Source organism: Phyllobates terribilis, unplaced genomic scaffold (assembly GCF_046119375.1).
Source record: "Phyllobates terribilis strain yellow unplaced genomic scaffold, ASM4611937v1 Scaffold_49__1_contigs__length_9717188, whole genome shotgun sequence".
Classification (NCBI taxonomy): domain Eukaryota; kingdom Metazoa; phylum Chordata; class Amphibia; order Anura; family Dendrobatidae; genus Phyllobates; species Phyllobates terribilis.
In genome coordinates, this window is record NW_027362809.1 from 1771592 (window position 1) to 1791049 (window position 19458).

The window sequence follows — 19458 nt, forward strand, 5'->3', positions numbered from 1 at the left end:
CACCTCGTACACACGCGTCTCTGCTCCGTACACCTCGTACACACGCGTCTCTGCTCCGTACACCTCGTACACACGCGGCTCTGCTCCGTACACCTCGTACACACGCGGCTCTGCTCCGTACACCTCGTACACACGCGGCTCCGCTCCGTACACGCGCGGCTCCACTCAATACATCTCGTACACACGCGGCTCCGCTCCGTACACCTCGTACACATGCGGCTCCGCTCCGTACACCTCGTACACACGACTCCGCTCCGTACACCTTGTATACACACGGCTCCGCTCCATACACCTTGTACACATGCGGCTCCGTTCCGTACACCTCGGACACACGCGGCTCTGCTCCATACACCTCGTACATGCCCAGCTCCGCTCCGTACACGCGTGGCTCCGCTCCGTACATCTCGTACACACACTGCTCTGCCTCGTACACCTCGAACACACGCGGCTCTGCTCCGTACACCTTGTACACATGCGGCTCTGCTCCGTACACCTCATACAGACGCGGCTCTGCTCCGTACACCTCGTACACACGCGGCTCTGCTCCGTACACCTCGTACACACGCGGCTCTGCTCCGTACACCTCGTACACACGCGGCTCTGCTCCGTACACCTCGTACACACGCGGCTCTGCTCCGTACACCTCGTACACACACGGCTCTGCTCCGTACACCTCATACACATGCGGCTCCATTCCGTACACCTCATACACACGCGGCTCTGCTCCGTACACACGCGGCTCTGCTCCGTACACCTCATACACGCGCGGCTCCGCTAAGTACACACGCGGCTCCACTCAGTACACCTCGTACACATGCGGCTCCGCTCCGTACACCTCGTACACACGGCTCCGCTCCGTACACCTCGTACACATACGGCTCTACTCCGTACACCTCGTACACACGCTGCTCCGCTCCGTACACCTCGTACACGCGCGGCTCCGCTCCGTACACCTCGTACACGCGCGGCTCCGCTCCGTACACCTCGTACACACGCGGATCCACTCCGTACACCTCGTACACGTGCGGCTCCGCTCCGTACACCTCCTACACACGGCTCCGCTCCGCACACCTCGTACACGCGCGGCTCCGCTCCGTACATCTCGTACACACGCTGCTCCGCCCCGTACACCTCGTACACACGCGGCTCCGCTCCGTACACCTCGTACACACGCAGCTATGCTCCGTACACCTCGTACACGTGCGGCTCCGCTCCGTACACACGCGGCTCCACTCCGTACACCTCATACACACACGGCTCTGCTCCGTACACCTCGTACACACGCGGCTCCACTCTGTAGACCTCATACACACATGGCTCTGCTCCGTACACCTCGTACACACGCGGCTCCTCTCCGTACACCTCGTACACACGCGTGGCTCCGTACACTTTGTACACACACGGCTCCGCTCCGTACACCTCGTACACATGTGGCTCCGCTCCGTACACCTCGTAGACGCGCGGCTCCGCTCCGTACACCTCGTACACACACGGCTCTGCTCCGTACACCTCGTACACATGCGGCTCCGTTCCATACACCTCGGACACATGCGGCTCCGCTCCGTACACCTCGTACATGCCCGGCTCCGCTCTATACAGGTGCGGCTTCGCTCCGTATATTTAGTACACACGCGGCTCCGCTCCGTACATCTTGTACACACACTGCTCCGCCCCGTACACCTCGTAAACACGGCTCCGCTCCGTACACCTCGTACACATGCGGCTCTGCTCCGTACACCTCGTACACATGCGGCTCCGCTCCGTACACCTCGTACACGCGCGGCTCCGCTCCGTACACCTCGTACACGCGCGGCTCCGCTCCGTACACCTTGTACACGCGCGGCTCCGCTCCGTACACCTCGTACACGCGCGGCTCCGCTCCGTACACCTCGTACACGCGCGACTCCGCTCCGTACACCTCGTACACGCGCGACTCCGCTCCGTACACCTCGTACACGCGCGGCTCCGCTCCGTACACCTCGTACACGCGCGGCTCCGCTCCGTACACCTCGTACACGCGCGGCTCCGCTCCGTACACCTCGTACACGCGCGGCTCCGCTCCGTACACCTCGTACACGCGCGGCTCTGCTCCGTACACCTCGTACACATGCGGCTCCGTTCCGTACACCTCGGACACACGCGGCTCCGCTCCATACACCTCGTACATGCCCGGCTCCGCTCCGTACACGCGCGGCTCCGCTCCGTATATTTCGTACACACTGCTCCGCCCCGTACACCTCGTACACACGCAGCTCCGCTCCGTACACCTCATACAGACGCGGCTCTGCTCCGTACACCTCGTACACACGCGGCTCTGCTCCGTACACCTCGTACACACGCGGCTCTGCTCCGTACACCTTGTACACACGCGTCTCTGCTCCGTACACCTTGTACACACGCGTCTCTGCTCCGTACACCTCGTACACACGCGTCTCTGCTCCGTACACCTCGTACACACACGGCTCTGCTCCGTACACCTCGTACACACGCGGCTCCGCTCCGTACACGTGCGGCTCCACTCAATACACCTCGTACACACGCGGCTCCGCTCCGTACACCTCGTACACATGCAGCTCCGCTCCGTACACCTCGTATACACACGGCTCCGCTCCATACACCTCGTACACATGCGGCTCCGTTCCGTACACCTCGGACACACGCGGCTCTGCTCCATACACCTCGTACATGCCCAGCTCCGCTCCGTACATCTCGTACACACACTGCTCTGCCTCGTACACCTCGTACACACGCGGCTCCGCTCCGTACACCCCGTACACCTCGTACACATGCGGCTCCGCTCCGTACACCTCATACACACGCGGCTCTGCTCCGTACACCTCGTACACACGCGGCTCTGCTCCGTACACCTCGTACACACGCGGCTCTGCTCCGTACACCTCGTACACACCTGGCTCTGCTCCGTACACCTTGTACACATGCGGCTCCGTTCCGTACACCTCGTACACACGCGGCTCTGCTCCGTACACCTCGTACACACGCGGCTCTGCTCCGTACACCTCATACACGTGCGGCTCCGCTAAGTACACACGCGGCTCCACTCAGTACACCTCGTACACACGCGGCTCCGCTCCGTACACCTCGTACACATGCGGCTCCGCTCCGTACACCTCGTACACACGGCTCCGCTCCGTACACCTCGTACACATACGGCTCTACTCCGTACACCTCGTACACACGCGGCTCCGCTCCGTACACCTCGTACACGCGCGGCTCCGCTCCGTACACCTCGTACACGCGCGGCTCCGCTCCGTACACCTCGTACACGCGCGGCTCCGCTCCATACACCTCGTACATGCCCGGCTCCGCTCCGTACACGCGCGGCTCCGCTCCGTATATTTCGTACACACGCGGCTCCGCTCAGTACATCTCGTACACACACTGCTCCGCCCCGTACACCTCGTACACATGCAGCTCCGCTCCGTACACCTCGTACACATGCGGCTCCGCTCCGTACACCTCATACAGACGCGGCTCTGCTCCGTACACCTCGCACACACGCGGCTCTGCTCCGTACACCTCGTACACACGCGGCTCTGCTCCGTACACCTCGTACACACGCGTCTCTGCTCCGTACACCTCGTACACACGCGTCTCTGCTCCGTACACCTCGTACACACGCGGCTCTGCTCCGTACACCTCGTACACACGCGGCTCCGCTCCGTACACGCGCGGCTCCACTCAATACACCTCGTACACACGCGGCTCCGCTCCGTACACCTCGTACACATGCGGCTCCGCTCCGCACACCTCGTATACACACGGCTCCGCTCCATACACCTCGTACACATGCGGCTCCGTTCCGTACACCTCGGACACACGCGGCTCCGTTCCGTACACCTCGGACACACGCGGCTCTGCTCCATACACCTCGTACATGCCCAGCTCCGCTCCGTACACGCGCGGCTCCGCTCCGTACATCTCGTACACACACTGCTCTGCCTCGTACACCTCGTACACACGCGGCTCCGCTCCGTACACCCCGTACACATGCGGCTCCGCTCCGTACACCTCATACAGACGCGGCTCTGCTCCGTACACCTCGTACACACGCGGCTCCGCTCCGTTCACCCCGTACACCTCGTACACATGCGGCTCCGCTCCGTACACCTCATACAGACGCGGCTCTGCTCCGTACACCTCGTACACACGCGGCTCTGCTCCGTACACCTCGTACACACGCGGCTCTGCTCCGTACACCTCGTACACACGCGGCTCTGCTCCGTACACCTCGTACACACGCGGCTCTGCTCCGTACACCTCGTACACAAACAGCTCTGCTCCGTACACCTCGTACACATGCGGCTCCGTTCCGTACACCTCATACACACGCGGCTCTGCTCCGTACACCTCGTACACACGCGGCTCTGCTCCGTACACCTCGTACACACGCGGCTCCGCTAAGTACACACACGGCTCCGCTCCGTACACCTCGTACACGCGCGGCTCCGCTCCGTACACCTCGTACACGCGCGGCTCCGCTCCGTACACCTCGTACACGTGCGGCTCCACTCCGTACACCTCGTACACGCGCGGCTCCGCTCCGTACACCTCGTACACGCGCGGCTCCGCTCCGTACACCTCGTACACGCGCGGCTCCGCTCCGTACACCTCGTACACGCGCGGCTCCGCTCCATACACCTCGTACATGCCCGGCTCCGCTCCGTATATTTCGTACACACGCGGCTCCGCTCAGTACATCTCGTACACACACTGCTCCGCCCCGTACACCTCGTACACACGCAGCTCCGCTCCGTACACCTCGTACACATGCGGCTCCGCTCCGTACACCTCGCACAGACGCGGCTCTGCTCCGTACACCTCGCACACACGCGGCTCTGCTCCGTACACCTCGTACACACGCGGCTCTGCTCCGTACACCTCGTACACACGCGGCTCTGCTCCGTACACCTTGTACACACGCGTCTCTGCTCCATACACCTTGTACACACGCGTCTCTGATCCGTACACCTCGTACACACACGGCTCTGCTCCGTACACCTCGTACACACGCGGCTCCGCTCCGTACACGCGCGGCTCCACTCAATACACCTCGTACACACGCGGCTCCGCTCCGTACACCTCGTACACATGCGGCTCCGCTCCGTACACCTCGTATACACACGGCTCCGCTCCATACACCTCGTACACATGCGGCTCCGTTCCGTACACCTCGGACACACGCGGCTCTGCTCCATACACCTCGTACATGCCCAGCTCCGCTCCGTACACGCGCGGCTCCGCTCCGTACATCTCGTACACACACTGCTCTGCCTCGTACACCTCGTACACACGCGGCTCCGCTCCGTACACCCCGTACACCTCGTACACATGCGGCTCCGCTCCGTACACCTCATACAGACGCGGCTCTGCTCCGTACACCTCGTACACACGCGGCTCTGCTCCGTACACCTCGTACACACGCGGCTCTGCTCCGTACACCTCGTACACACGCGGCTCTGCTCCGTACACCTCGTACACACACGGCTCTGCTCCGTACACCTCGTACACATGCGGCTCCGTTCCGTACACCTCATACACACGCGGCTCTGCTCCGTACACCTCGTACACACGCGGCTCTGCTCCGTACACCTCATACACGCGCGGCTCCGCTAAGTACACACGCGGCTCCACTTAGTACACCTCGTACACACGCGGCTCCGCTCCGTACACCTCGTGCACATGCGGCTCCGCTCCGTACACCTCGTACACACGGCTCCGCTCTGTACACCTCGTACACGCGCGGCTCTACTCCGTACACCTCGTACACGCGCGGCTCCACTCCGTACACCTCGTACACGCGCGGCTCCGCTCCGTACACCTCGTACACGCGCGGCTCCGCTCCGTACACCTCGTACACGCGCGGCTCCGCTCCGTACACCTCGTACACGCGCGGCTCCGCTCCGTACACGCGCGGGTCCGCTCCGTGAACCTCGTACACGTGCGGCTCCGCTCCGTACACCTCCTACACATGGCTCCGCTCTGTACACCTCGTACACACGCGGCTCCGCTCTGTACACACGTGGCTCCGCTCTGTACACCTCGTAAACACGCGGCTCTGCTCCGTACACCTCGTACACATGCGGCTCCGCTCCGTACACCTCGTACACACGCGGCTCCGCTCCGTACACCTCGTACACACGCGGCTCCGCTCCGTACACCTCGTACACACGCTTCTCCGCTCCGTACACCTCGTATACACTCGGCTCCGCTCCGTACACCTCGTACACACACGGCTCCGCCCCGTACACCTCGTACACGCGCGGCTCCGCTCAGTATACCTCGTACACACGCAGCTCCGCTCAGTACACCTCGTACACACGCAGCTCTGCTCCGTACACCTCGTACAGACGCGGCTCTGCTCCGTACACCTCGTACACACGCGGCTCTGCTCCGTACACCTCGTACACGCGGCTCCGCTCCGTACACCTCGTACAAACACGGCTCCGCTCCGTACACCTCGTACACGCTGCTCCGATCCGTACACCTCGTACACACGCGGCTCTGCTCCGTACACCTCGTACACGCGATTCTGCTCCGTACACCTCGTACACACACGGCTCCGCTCCGTACACCTCGTACACACGCGGCTCCGCTCCGTACACCCCGTACACACGCGGCTCTGCTCCGTACACCCCGTACACACGCGGCTCTGCTCCGTACACCTCGTACACACGCGGCTCTGCTCCGTACACCTCGTACACACGCGGTTCCGCTCCGTATACACGCGGCTCCGCTCCGTACACCTCGTACACACGCGGCTCCGCTCCGTACACCTCGTACACATGCGGCTCCGCTCCGTATACCCGGATCTGCTCCGTACACCTCGTACACACACGGCTCCGCTCCGTACACCTCGTACACGCGCGACTCCGCTCCGTACACCTCGTACACGCCCGGCTCCGCGCCATACACCTCGTACACGCCCGGCTCCGCTCCGTACACCTCGTACACGCGCGGCTCCGCTCCGTACACCTCATACACATGGCTCTGCTCCGTACACCTCGTACACGCGCGGCTCCGCTCCGTACACACGCGGCTCCAGTCAGTACACCTCGTACACACGCGGCTCCGCTCCGTACACCTCGTACACATGCGGCTCCGCTCCGTACACCTCGTACACACGCGGCTCTGCTCCGTACACCTCGTACACACGCGGCTCTGCTCCGTACACCTCGTACACACGCGGCTCTGCTCCGTACACCTCGTACACATGCGGCTCCGTTCCGTACACCTCGGACACACGCGGCTCCGCTCCATACACCCCGTACATGCCCGGCTCCGCTCCGTACACGCGCGGCTCCGCTCCGTATATTTCGTACACACGCGGCTCAGCTCCGTACATCTCGTACACACACTGCTCCGCCCCGTACACCTCGTACACACGCGGCTCCGCTCCGTACACCTCGTACACACGCGGCTCCGCTCCGTACACCTCGTACACGCGCGGCTCTGCTCCGTACACCTCGTACACACGGCTCTGCTACATCCACACTGTAAACCCCTCCTGACCCCACACATAAACTTCAGCTCATCCTGCACCATGACAACCAGCACAGCAGAGTCCTGCATCCACTGAGGCCGCTGATCATGTGACCCCTGACTCCTCCCCTCATGTGACCTCATCACAGCTCCTGTGCGCACAGAGCAGCCATATATGTGGTGGCGGCTCTGCAGGTGGAGGTATGTGGAGATCCCATTACTGGGCGCAGGGGACATTAACCCCTTCAGCACGGAGACTCTTTTGGGGTCTTGTGTTGCCCCTTTATAAGAATCAAGGTTTTTGTTCTGTTTCCTATAATAGATACATACGACCCAACTATGGAGACAGGAAGGGAGGAAACGTATTGTTCTCATAGTACAGGGCCCCTTTACTGCCCCACAGTGTAATGCCCCCATTATGCCCCTTATGCAGGATGTATGATACCCCCACACAGTGTAATGCCCCCATTATGCCCCTTATGCAGTATGTATGATGCCCCCACACAGTGTAATGCCCCCATTATGCCCCTTATGCAGTATGTATGATGCCCCCACACAGTGTAATGCCCCCATTATGCCCCTTATGCAGGATGTATGATACCCCCACACAGTGTAATGCCCCCATTATGCCGCTTATGCAGTATGTATGATGCCCCCACACAGTGTAATGCCCCCATTATGCCCCTTATGTAGTATGTACGATGCCCCCACAGTGTAATGCCCCCATTATGCCCCTTATGCAGTATGTAAGATGCCCCCACAGTGTAATGCCCCCATTATGCCCCTTATGCAGGATGTATGATGCCCCCACACAGTGTAATGCCCCCATTATGCCCCTTATGCAGTATGTATGATGCCCCCCACAGTGTAATGCCCCCATTATGCCCCTTATGCAGTATGTAAGATGCCCCCACAGTGTAATGCCCCCATTATGCCCCTTATGCGGTATGTAAGATGCCCCCACAGTGTTATGCCCCTTATGCAGTATGTATGATGCCCCCACACAGTGTAATGCCCCCATTATGCCCCTTATGCAGGATGTATGATGCCCCAGTGTAATGCCCCTTATGCAGGATGTATGATGCCCCAGTGTAATGCCCCCATTATGCCCCTTATACAGGATGTATGATGCCCCACACAGTGTAATGCCCCCATTATGCCCCTTATGCAGGATGTATGATGCCCCCACACAGTGTAATGTCCCCATTATGCCCCTTATGCAGTATGTACGATGCCCCCCACAGTGTAATGCCCCCATTATGTCCCTTATGCAGTATGTATGATGCCCCCCACAGTGTAATGCCCCCATTTTGCCCCTTATGCAGTATGTATGATGCCCCCACACAGTGTAATGCCCCCATTATGCCCCTTATGCAGTATGTATGATGCCCCCCACACAGTGTACTGCCCCCATTATGCCCCTTATGCAGGATGTATGATGCCCCCACACAGTGTAATGTTCCCCCATTATGCCCCTTATGTAGGATGTATGATGCCCCCACAGTGTAATGCCCCCATTATGCCCCTTATGGAGGATGTATGATGCCCCCACACAGTGTAATGCCCCCATTATGCCCCTTATGCAGGATGTATGATGCCCCCACAGTGTAATGCCCCCATTATGCCCCTTATGCAGGATGTATGATGCCCCCACACAGTGTAATGCCCCCATTATGCTCCTTATGCAGGATGTATGATGCCCCCACACAGTGTAATGCCCCCATTATCCCCCTTATGCAGGATGTATGATGCCCCTACACAGTGTAATGTTCCCATAGTATCGCCTGAGGTCTTGAAGTTGGAATAGTCCCTCTAGAGTTGGTTTTCCCTTTGCCTGCTCCCCTACATGTAGACCCTCGAGCATGTATACATGCATGTAGGGGAGCAGGCCTTACTAGATATCGAGGCTTTGTACAGTAATATACCGCATGAGGATGGTATCAGAGGAGTAAGATATTTCCTGAAATCGAGATCAGTAGAGTGTAGCAGACATAATGACTTCATGGAGGATCTTCTAAAATTCACTCTTACTCATAACTTCTTTCTTTTTGACGGGAAGTACTTCCACCAGCTCAGGGGTACTGCGATGGGGAGCCTCTGTGCCCCCTCATATGCTAACTTATCCCTGGACTGGTGGGAGGAATCCACAATATTCAGGGATGGTCATAAGTGATGGCATCCATATATTGGGGTATGGTACAAATATATATATGACATTTTTATCATCTGGTCGGGGACGAGTGAACAATCTTTTGAATTTGTCAGGGAACTCAACATCAATAGAGTGGGCCTGAGATTTACATCTGAATTTAATTATAATAATAATTTTTATAGCGCCAACATATTCCACAGCACTTTACAATTTTAGGGGGGACTTACACAGACAATACAGACTTTACAGAATAAGCATAACTCAGATATTAAAAGGAGTGAGGGCCCTGCTCACAAGCTTACAGTCTATAAGGAAATAGGGGAGACACAAAAGGTAAAATGTACATATATTGTATAATACAGCCTTAATATACTAAATAGGGTAAGTACATAACACTACATGAACTGATCGCCAGCCAGTATGTGTACAGTACAGACAGAGGCTATGCAGTGCATGGATGGTATGAGCATGATTTTGAAGAAAATTTTAATATGGGCCAAAACTGGGACAGTTAGATAAGTATGTTGAGGTGATAGGCCAGTCTAAATAAATGGGTTTTTACGGCACGCTTAAAACTGTGGGTATTGGGAATTAATCAAATTGTCCTGGGTAGTGCATTCCAAAGAATTGGTGCAGCATGCGAGAAATCTTGGAGACGGGAGTGGGAGGTGCGGCTTACTGAGGATTTCAGCTTTAAGTCATTACCACCCTACCAGTGCCCTTCGTTCTGCTAGACTGAGACGAGGGAGGAGATGTAGAGTGGTGCTGAATCGTGGATAGCTTTGTGGGTAAGAGCACTAAGTTTATATTGAACTCTGTATTGGATGAGCAATCAGTGCAATGACTGGCACAGGGAAGAGACATCGTTGTATCGGTAGGTGAGACCGATAAGTAAAGAGTTGCAATAGTCCAGACGAGAATGAGTAAGAGCTACAGTAAGAGTCAAAGGAAAGAAAATTTCTAATTCTAGAGATGTTTTTGAGGTATAGAAGACACGAGCGAGCAAGTGATTTGATGTGAGGAGTGAAGGAAAGATCTGAATCAAGTATGACCCCAAGACAGCGGGCATGTTGCTTGCGAGTAATGATGGAGCCACAAACAGAAATGGCAATATCGGGCACAGGTAGGTTAGTGGAGGGAGGAAATAAGAGGAGTCCAGTTTTTGACAGATTCAATTTTAGATAGAGGGAGGGCATAGTGTTAGAGACAGCGGAAAGACAATCACTGGTATTTTGTAATAATGCAGGAGTGATGTCCAGAGAAGAGGTGTCTAATTAGGTGTCATCAGCATAGAGATGGTACTGAAAACCGAATTTGCTAATTCTTTGTCCAATAGAAGCGGTGTATAAGTAGAAAAGAAGGGCGTCTAGGACTGATCCTTGAGGAACCCCGAGAATAAGGGGAAGGGGAGAAGAAGAGAAGCCAACAAAAGACACAGTGAAGGAGCGGTCAGAGAGGTAGATCCACAGTGTCGAATGCTGCAGAGAGATCCAGGAGAATCAGCAGGGAGTAGTGACCATTAGATTTTACTGTTAGTTGATCATTAGAAACTTTAGTGAGTGCAGTTTCAGTAGAATGTTAGTTATCTGAGAGATAGCGGATTAGACAGGAGTGGACCACTTGTTCGAGTAGTTTAGAGATAAAGGGAAGATTGGAAACAGGTCTGTAGTTAGCAGCACAGTTCTCGTCGAGGGATGTTTTTTTAAGTAATGGATGTATGCTGGCGTGTTTAAAAAAGGAGGGAAAAATAATAGATGAAAGGTAGAGGTTTAATATTTTAGTTAGGTGAGTAGTGACAGCTGGAGAAAGGGACTGAAGGAGATGTGAGGGAATAGGGTCACTGGTGCAGGTGGTAGAGCGAGAGGAAGAAAGGAGCCTTTTCACTTCTTCTTTCGTGACTGGTTTGAAGTCAGAAAATTAGCAAGATGCAGTGTGGGAGGGAGGAGTATGCATAACATTTGGGGATTGAGAGAAAATTTCCTATCGGATATGGTCAATTTTTTCTTTTAAATAATTGGCCTGATCGTCAGTGCTGAGGTTGATGTTTGAGGCCTGTGCTGTTTGATTAAGGAGAGAGTGAAAAGTGTCAAACAGGTGTTTAGGATTATTGGACCATGAGATGACGAGGTTGTTAAAGTAGGTTTGTTTGGAGAGGTGAAGGGCGGAGTTATAGGTTTTAAGCATAAATTTATAATGGAGGAAATCTTCGGCCAGATTAGATTTTGTCCACAGCCGTTCGGCACACCTGGAGCACCACTGGAGAAAGTGTATTTGCAGTGTGTTCCAGGGTTGTCGCCGTCTGTGCCGAGTTGTTCTCTGTGTAGGAGGTGCGGCTTCATCCAGGGCGCATTGCAATGTTTCGTTATAATGCTTCAGTTCAAAGTCAGGGCATGAGAGGGAGGAGATTGGGGCCAATGATGATTGCAACATTTTCATAAATTTCTGGGTGTTAATGGCATGTATATTTCTATAAGTGTGGAAAGTGGGGGTGTCTTGAGCAGGGTGACAGTTCTTGACAGAGAATGAAAGAAGGTTGTGATCAGAGAGTGGAAGAGGAGAGTTAGTAAAATCATGTATTGAACAGAGCCGGGCGAAGATCAGGTCAAAGAATATTTCCATCTTTATGTGTAGGAGAATTAGTAAGCTGTGAAAAATGGTCTTATCCATCAGCTTATCTTTTTCTCATTCAGATCTCTAAAATACCGGATCCTCTCAGTGAAGATCATCTATATAAGAAAATTTTCCTGATTTATCCAGGAAAATGATGGACAAGATGGCGGAGAGGATATTACACCTCGCCCTAGAGATCCTCTTCCGTCTTACTGGAGAGGTGAGAGATTCTGATGACGTCCCATTACATCATTCTTATCTATGGGAATAACAGATGAACAGAACTGGAGAGGTGAGGACTCTGGAAATGTCTGTAGTGAGATTTATTAATGTGTCTCTCCATAACCAGGATTACACAGTAGTGAAGAAGACCTCTAGTGAGCGCTGTCAGGACCCTGTGTCTGAGGAATGGGGAAGACCCCTGAGCCCAATCACAGGGCTTCCACCTCACCCTCTGATACATGAGGACATCAATGACCAGAAGATCCTAGAACTCACCTACAAGATGATTGAGCTGCTGACTGGAGAGGTGACACTGCTGGGAATGCTGGGATATTATACAGTAATGCTATGAAGGGATCTGGGGGATGACGGTATCATTGTATGTGTCAGGTTCCTATAAGATGTCAGGATGTCGCTGTCTATTTCTCCATGGAGGAGTGGGAGTATTTAGAAGGACACAAAGATCTGTACAAGGACGTCATGATGGAGGTTCCCCAGCCCTTCACATCACCAGGTAATAGACAGGACTAAATACACACGGCCTATAATTATCTGTATGTAAAAAATGAATTCAGTCCTTGTATGTGTTTCCTCCAGATCTATCCAGTAAGAGGACAACACCAGAGAGATGTCCCCATCCTCTTCTTCCACAGGACTGTAAACAAGAAGATACCAATGTTCTTCAGGTAGATGGAGAGAAGATGTCATGAGATTTCCCCTATGATGTGTAGACGGCTGTAAAGGTCCTGTCTTCAGTCTTGTTTTATCCACCATTATTATGTTTTAAATTTGTGTTATGAGAACGGTGGAGATAACAGGATTAGAGCTGATCATAGATGTGACTTCTTCATCTGTCTTTGACTTTTATAATATTTGTTTCAGGGTGAAGATCTGACCCATATTAATACTACAGAGACATATGTGAGGGGTGATGAGCGGTGTAAAGAGGAGATTCCTACATATGACTACCCAGGTGAGTAGTAACCACTAAATGCAGAGAAGTCACAGATTCTTCTCAGTCACTGGCTGTGGCTGCTTTATCGGTGATGTAGTCCAGCCATATCACAATCGTGTGATCACCATTTTGCCGCTAGACCACAACATTCTCCTCCGTCCGAAAATATTCAGATTACTTTGTGTAATTGTGAAAGCCCTTTTCTGTAGCACTTACAACCTGGAGGATCCACCTACCCCCTGGGATTAGGAGACGCTGACCGTTACCTGCCCAGGTCTGTAAACTACAAAGCCAAATGACAGCGTACGTAGAATGTGCTGACTAGTGAGAAAATCCCTTGAAGAAAAATATAATGATGGGCCTGTAAGAGAAAGCGGAGGGTAATGATGGTGTTGGCTTCCTAGATCCCTGATATCTTATTGGATGAATCTACCTTCTGTGCTGCTGAATGTGCTCATATGGTCCCTACAAGACCAGGTCCAGTCTTTTTGGCCAAACTTCACTTTTATGATCGACAACATTAAATGTGCAGTGAGGCCAAGTGTGAATTTCTGTACAATAACTACAGAGTTTCCCTTTATCCTGACTGTTCAATTTATTTTAAAACCAACTAACTTCAAACTGGATTGTGATAAACTATACAGAAAACATTACACCTGTGCCATGATATATCTCTAAGCTGTGCGTGGCTGATGGCTGTAATATACATTTTTTCACGCCTGCAGGAGATGTGTTGGCTTGAGCCCTGGTTTCATGGATTCACTCCACATCATAAATAGTATTGAGCGAATTTGTTCGGCATTTCAAATTCAGGTTCGTGTTCGGGGTTCCGGCTTGTTCGAGCCAAATGGTCCACCATAAATGAGTGCAACTCCAGTTTAGTGTTGGATTTCTCCCTTCATACATACGTTGTTGTTGGGGATGTTACATGTTTTTATATTCTTTCTTTTTTTTACAAATTCCCTCTCTATGATAGTTTCATTGTGGTGGGATCGGCCGGCCTCACTTATGTGACTCTATAACTCCCTGGTAGTTTTTCAAAAAGATCTCCATTACCTCTTCCAAATGCCCGAGATCTACATTTAAGACACCTCAGCTCTGCAGTATTATAAAAAAGTTCACTTTAAATGTCTAATATTTCTTCTTGACACTCATCTGACAGAAAATATTGGTTCTTATGATAGTTTAGATTGCCAAGAGCCACCGAGCCCCATACTCCAATTACCCCAGAGAGGTTTCACCACTAGTTACTCATTTTTCTCTGATGAAGACTGTTCAGTTTGATCATTTCAGTCGATGTTTTATTGTCTATAGTCACAGTTTTTAACTTCTGTAATCCTCTGATTTAACCCCTTCCCGCAGTTTTATGTTTCTAATCAGGCCCCATTTTTCAAATCTGACGTGTGTCACTTTATGTGGTGATAACTTTGGAATTCTTCACAAAGGATAATAGGAAACAAATGGACCTTACAAATTATTTTCCAACTTCTTTTGAATCTGACAATCCCCTATATACGGTTGTACACTACTGTCTGGGCACATGGCAGGTTAAGAAGGGAAGGAGCGCCATTTAGATATTAGGAATGCTCAAAAGATGGCTACCACGAACAGGCTTGTCACTATCTACCCTGTTTACAGATTTCACAAATTACTTTGATCATCACCCTTTAACCCCTCTACATGGATCTGAACCTACACAGAGACCCCTAGGCTTGGGCCACGGTGTTACCTGCTATTCTTTGGAGTGAGATGGAAAGAAGAATAGTCAGGTAGCCGGGTCAGAACCAGGAGGGCAGAGAAAATACAAAATCAGAAGACACGAGTAGTCAGTAAACGGGCCGAGGTCACAACAGGAAACAAATCCACAAGCCGGGAGCTGAGCACAGAGGCCTGAACCAGAGGAGAACAAGGCTGTATCTGGCAGCTTCCAGCAATATGCTTCCAGCTTTAGTAGGGTGCGGTGCTTTCCAAATGGCTGAAGCAGGGAGCAGATTATTCCAGCTGGACAGCACACACACCCATACTGCCAGACTGGATGGTACTACAGGTCCCAGGCACCCTAATCTTAGTGGCTGGACAGAGCCTGCGCCTTTTACTCCATATTTGGGAGCCAGAATGAACAAACAGTTGAACACCACGCTCCACTGCTTCATCCTATGAGGTTTTCTATTAGATGGTCATTGTCTTGGTGAATAAGTGAATTTTTTTATATAACTTGCCTTTTTTAATGGACCGTTTAAGTAGAAATGTTCAAAAATATAAAATTCAAGGATTCTTTATTAAAAAATGATGATTGTTTTTATTCTTGGCAGATGACTGTACCAGGAGATCAGAGGGACAGCTGACATCTTCAATTTTCAAATCAGATAATTTTCAGATTCCACAGGATGCAATTGAAGTGAATGCCATTACTCCAGATTTACCATCATCCCTTCACAGCAAAGATCTGCCATCTGATCCTTTGAAACAGGTCTCGTCTTCTGATTCATTACCGACTACTAAGGAAAATCAAAGTCACAAAATAAGCATTAAAAAACAAACTGCTCCTAATGCAAAGAAGCCATTTTCACATTCAGAATATAGAAATCGTTTTCTTCTCAAAAAGTCTTTTTTTAAACATCAAAAAATTCACACAGCGAAGAATAGATTTTCTTGCTCCAAGTGTGGGAGATGTTTTAATCAGATATCAAGTCTTGTTAGGCACCAGATAACTCACACAGGAGAGAAGCCATTTTCCTGTTCAGAATGTGGGAATTTTTTTACAGAGAAATCAAATCTTATCGCACATCAGAGAACGCACACAGGGGAGAAGCCTTTTCCATGTTCAGAATGTGGAAAATATTTTAACCAGAAATCTAGTTTTCTTAAACACCAGAGAACCCACACAGAGGAGAAGCCTTTTTCATGTTCAGATTGTGGGAAAAGTTTTGTACCGAAATCAAATCTTAATATACATCAGAGAACTCACACAGGGGAGAAGCCATTTTCATGTTCAGAATGTGGGAAATATTTTGCAAAGAAATCAAATCTTATCAAACATGTGAGAACTCACACCGGGGAGAAGCCTTTTCCATGTTCAGAATGTGGAAAATGTTTTACAGAGAAATCAAATCTTATCAAGCATCACAAAACTCACACAGTTGAGAAGCCTTTTTCATGTTCAGAATGTGGGAAATGTTTTACAGAGAAATCTACTCTTATCAAACATCAGAGAACTCACACAGGGGAGAAGCCTTTTCCATGTTCAGAATGTGGAAAATGTTTTAACCATAAATCTAGTTTTCTTAAACACCAGAGAACCCACACAGAGGAGAAGCCTTTTTCATGTTCAGAATGTGGGAAATGTTTTTCTGAGAAATCAACTCTTATCAACCATCAGCGAACTCACACAGGAGAGAAGCCATTTTCATGTTCAGAATGTGGGAAATATTTTACAGAGAAATCAAATCTTATCAACCATCAGAGAACCCACACAGGGGCAAAGCCTTTTTCATGTTCAGATTGTGGGAAATGTTTTGGACAGAATTCACATCTTAATAAACATCAGAGAACTCACACAGGGAAGAAGCCTTTTTCATGTTCAAAATGTGGGAAATGTTTTGGACAGAATTCACATCTTAATAAACATCAGAGAACTCACACAGGGAAGAAGCCATTTTCATGTTCAGAATGTGGGAAATATTTTGCAAAGAAATCTACTCTTATCAAACATGTGAGAACTCACACAGGGGAGAAGCCTTTTCCATGTTCAGAATGTGGAAAATGTTTTAACCAGAAATCATATCTTAATATGCATCAGAGAACTCACACAGGGGAGAAGCCATTTTCATGTTCAGAATGTGGGAAATGTTTTGCAAAGAAATCAAATCTTTTCAAACATCAGAGAACTCACACAGGGAAGAAGCCTTTTTCATGTTCAAAATGTGGGAAATGTTTTAAACAGAAAGCGCATCTTGATAACCATCGGAGAACCCACACGGGAGAATGCCGCAACTACACCCAACTAGTCTCTGTACAGACAAGAAATGCCCTAGCTGTACAACTAAAAACGTCACCACAGACCTAACTCCCTAATAAGTCGTTGATGAGTTTCTCATACCTCCTGAGGAACCAGAGGGGACACTGCAACACACTGTCAACAAGGGGAAAGGAAAGTATGAAGTAAAATATGAAAACCCTGAATGAGAAAGAAAAACACATTCATATAGGGCAAAGAAGGCAAGCTAAGGAGAACCGAAAATAAAAGGAACAAGTATAATCTCCCAGAAACCTAACATTGTTAGAATTAAAAGGTACTGGGAGGGAAAGCAAACTGACCGGGAGGATAGTTTCACCTTTGTGGTGAAACTTATAAAATTCATCCTCACCAACTGTAAATGTAAAACCCGTCCATTTATAAAGACCACGGACAAGATAAAGATTCCCAACTCACATCAGGACCACAAGATCCCAGGTACTTTCAGCTGCATCACAATGAACTTAATTATATGTTCCAAATGTCCAACTGGGGGTCTGTATGTAGGGAAGACAGGGCAAAAATTTAAAACAAGGATGAATTCTCATCACCACACAAAAAAACGAAAAAAAGAATAAATCTACTTGTGTCCACACATTTTTACGGCCACAACTGCTTATCCCTCTCCCATACTGATAGTTCTGCTTCACTTCACTTGTCTTATCTATTGCATTATTCCTGTGCCCTGTTGTGTATAAATATGTGACTCTTCAGATTTTGTGTTATACTATGTCTGCTGAAGAGATCTGAGTAGTCTCGAAAGCTTACTGACTAATGGCTAACTGAAAAAATGGTATCAACCACTGAGGACTCTCAAATTTTAATATTTTTCTCCATACAGCAATTTTAAGATCTCTCCACAGGTGTTCAATGGGATTTAGATCAAGACTCATTGCTTGTTTGAACTCTCCAGCACTTTGTTTCCATCCATTTTCTGGGTGCTTCTTGAAGTATATTTGGGCTCATTGTCATGCAGTAAGATCCATGACCTAGGACTAGTGTTGAGCGAGTATGTTCTGTTCCGAGTATGCTAGGGTGAGCTCCGAGTATTTACAGCTGCTCAGTGTTATGTTTGAATCGCTCCAGTGTCCATGATTTGCGACTGTTTGGCAGCTTTATTACATGTGAGGAATGTGTAAGAAATGGACATTCCTCACATGTAATAAAGCTGTCAAACAGTTGCAAATCATGCACATGGGAGTGATTCAAACATATCACTGAGCAGCTGTAAATACTCGGAGCTCGGGCCGAGCATACTCGGCGAAAGGGTTAATAGAACATGCTCGCTCAACACTACCTAGGACGCAAACCCAGCTTTCTGACACTAGGCACTATATTGTGACCCAAAATCCTTTGCTAATCTTCAGATTTCATGATGCCTTGCACACAGTCGGAGGCAGCAAAGCAACCCCAAAACACCTTTGAACCTCCACCATATTTGACTGTATGGGTTGTAAATATATTGATTATCTGTGCACCTTGGACAAAGGAACATGTGGATCTCTAAAGATGGACTTATAACCTTGAAATTGTTGATATTTTTCAACAATTTTGGTTCTTAAGTCCTCAGACAGTTCTCTTCTCCTTTTTCTGTTTTCTCCAAAATTAGTGTGGCACACATATGCACACAATGCAAAGATTGAATCAACTTCTCCCTTTTTTATTTGGTTTTAGTTGTGACTTTCATATTGTCCACAACTGTTACTTGCCAAAATTGTGTTTGAACAAGCTTCACATGCTTGAAACAAAGTTGTTTACCCACAATTTTTGCAAGGTGTCAACAATTTTTTTCAGCCTATTTTGTGTGAAATTATGTTCAATTTGCCTTTTTTTCTCTGTTTTCTTGTGTTGTTCCAATACATGTAAAGGAAATAAACGTGTATAACAAAAAGTGTAATTTCAATAATTTTCTGGGAGAATGACTTCATTTTCTGGAACAATTTCAATGGATCCAACACTTTTGACCATGACTTTATTTTGTTGCCTTTCTAATATGTTGCAGCA

The 19458-nt window shown here is 50.3% G+C and overlaps 1 protein-coding gene across 2 annotated transcripts in view; it reads left to right on the top strand.

Annotated features, from left to right (window-relative positions):
* The window catches only part of LOC141191618 (uncharacterized), a 302307-nt gene extending 283810 nt beyond the window's left edge, over window positions 1–18497 (top strand). Inside the window, exons 2-7 of one of the 2 annotated variants that reach the window (XM_073661545.1) lie at window positions 12341–12482; window positions 12612–12791; window positions 12875–12998; window positions 13082–13170; window positions 13367–13457; window positions 15752–18497. In XM_073661545.1, coding sequence (XP_073517646.1) covers window positions 12414–12482; window positions 12612–12791; window positions 12875–12998; window positions 13082–13170; window positions 13367–13457; window positions 15752–17505 — 2307 coding nt within the window. In that variant the 5' untranslated portion in view covers window positions 12341–12413 and the 3' untranslated portion in view covers window positions 17506–18497. The remainder of the gene's footprint in view (window positions 1–12340; window positions 12483–12611; window positions 12792–12874; window positions 12999–13081; window positions 13171–13366; window positions 13458–15751) is intronic. The other variant, XM_073661546.1, reaches the window with a different exon arrangement.
* The last annotated feature ends 961 nt before the right edge of the window (window positions 18498–19458 follow it).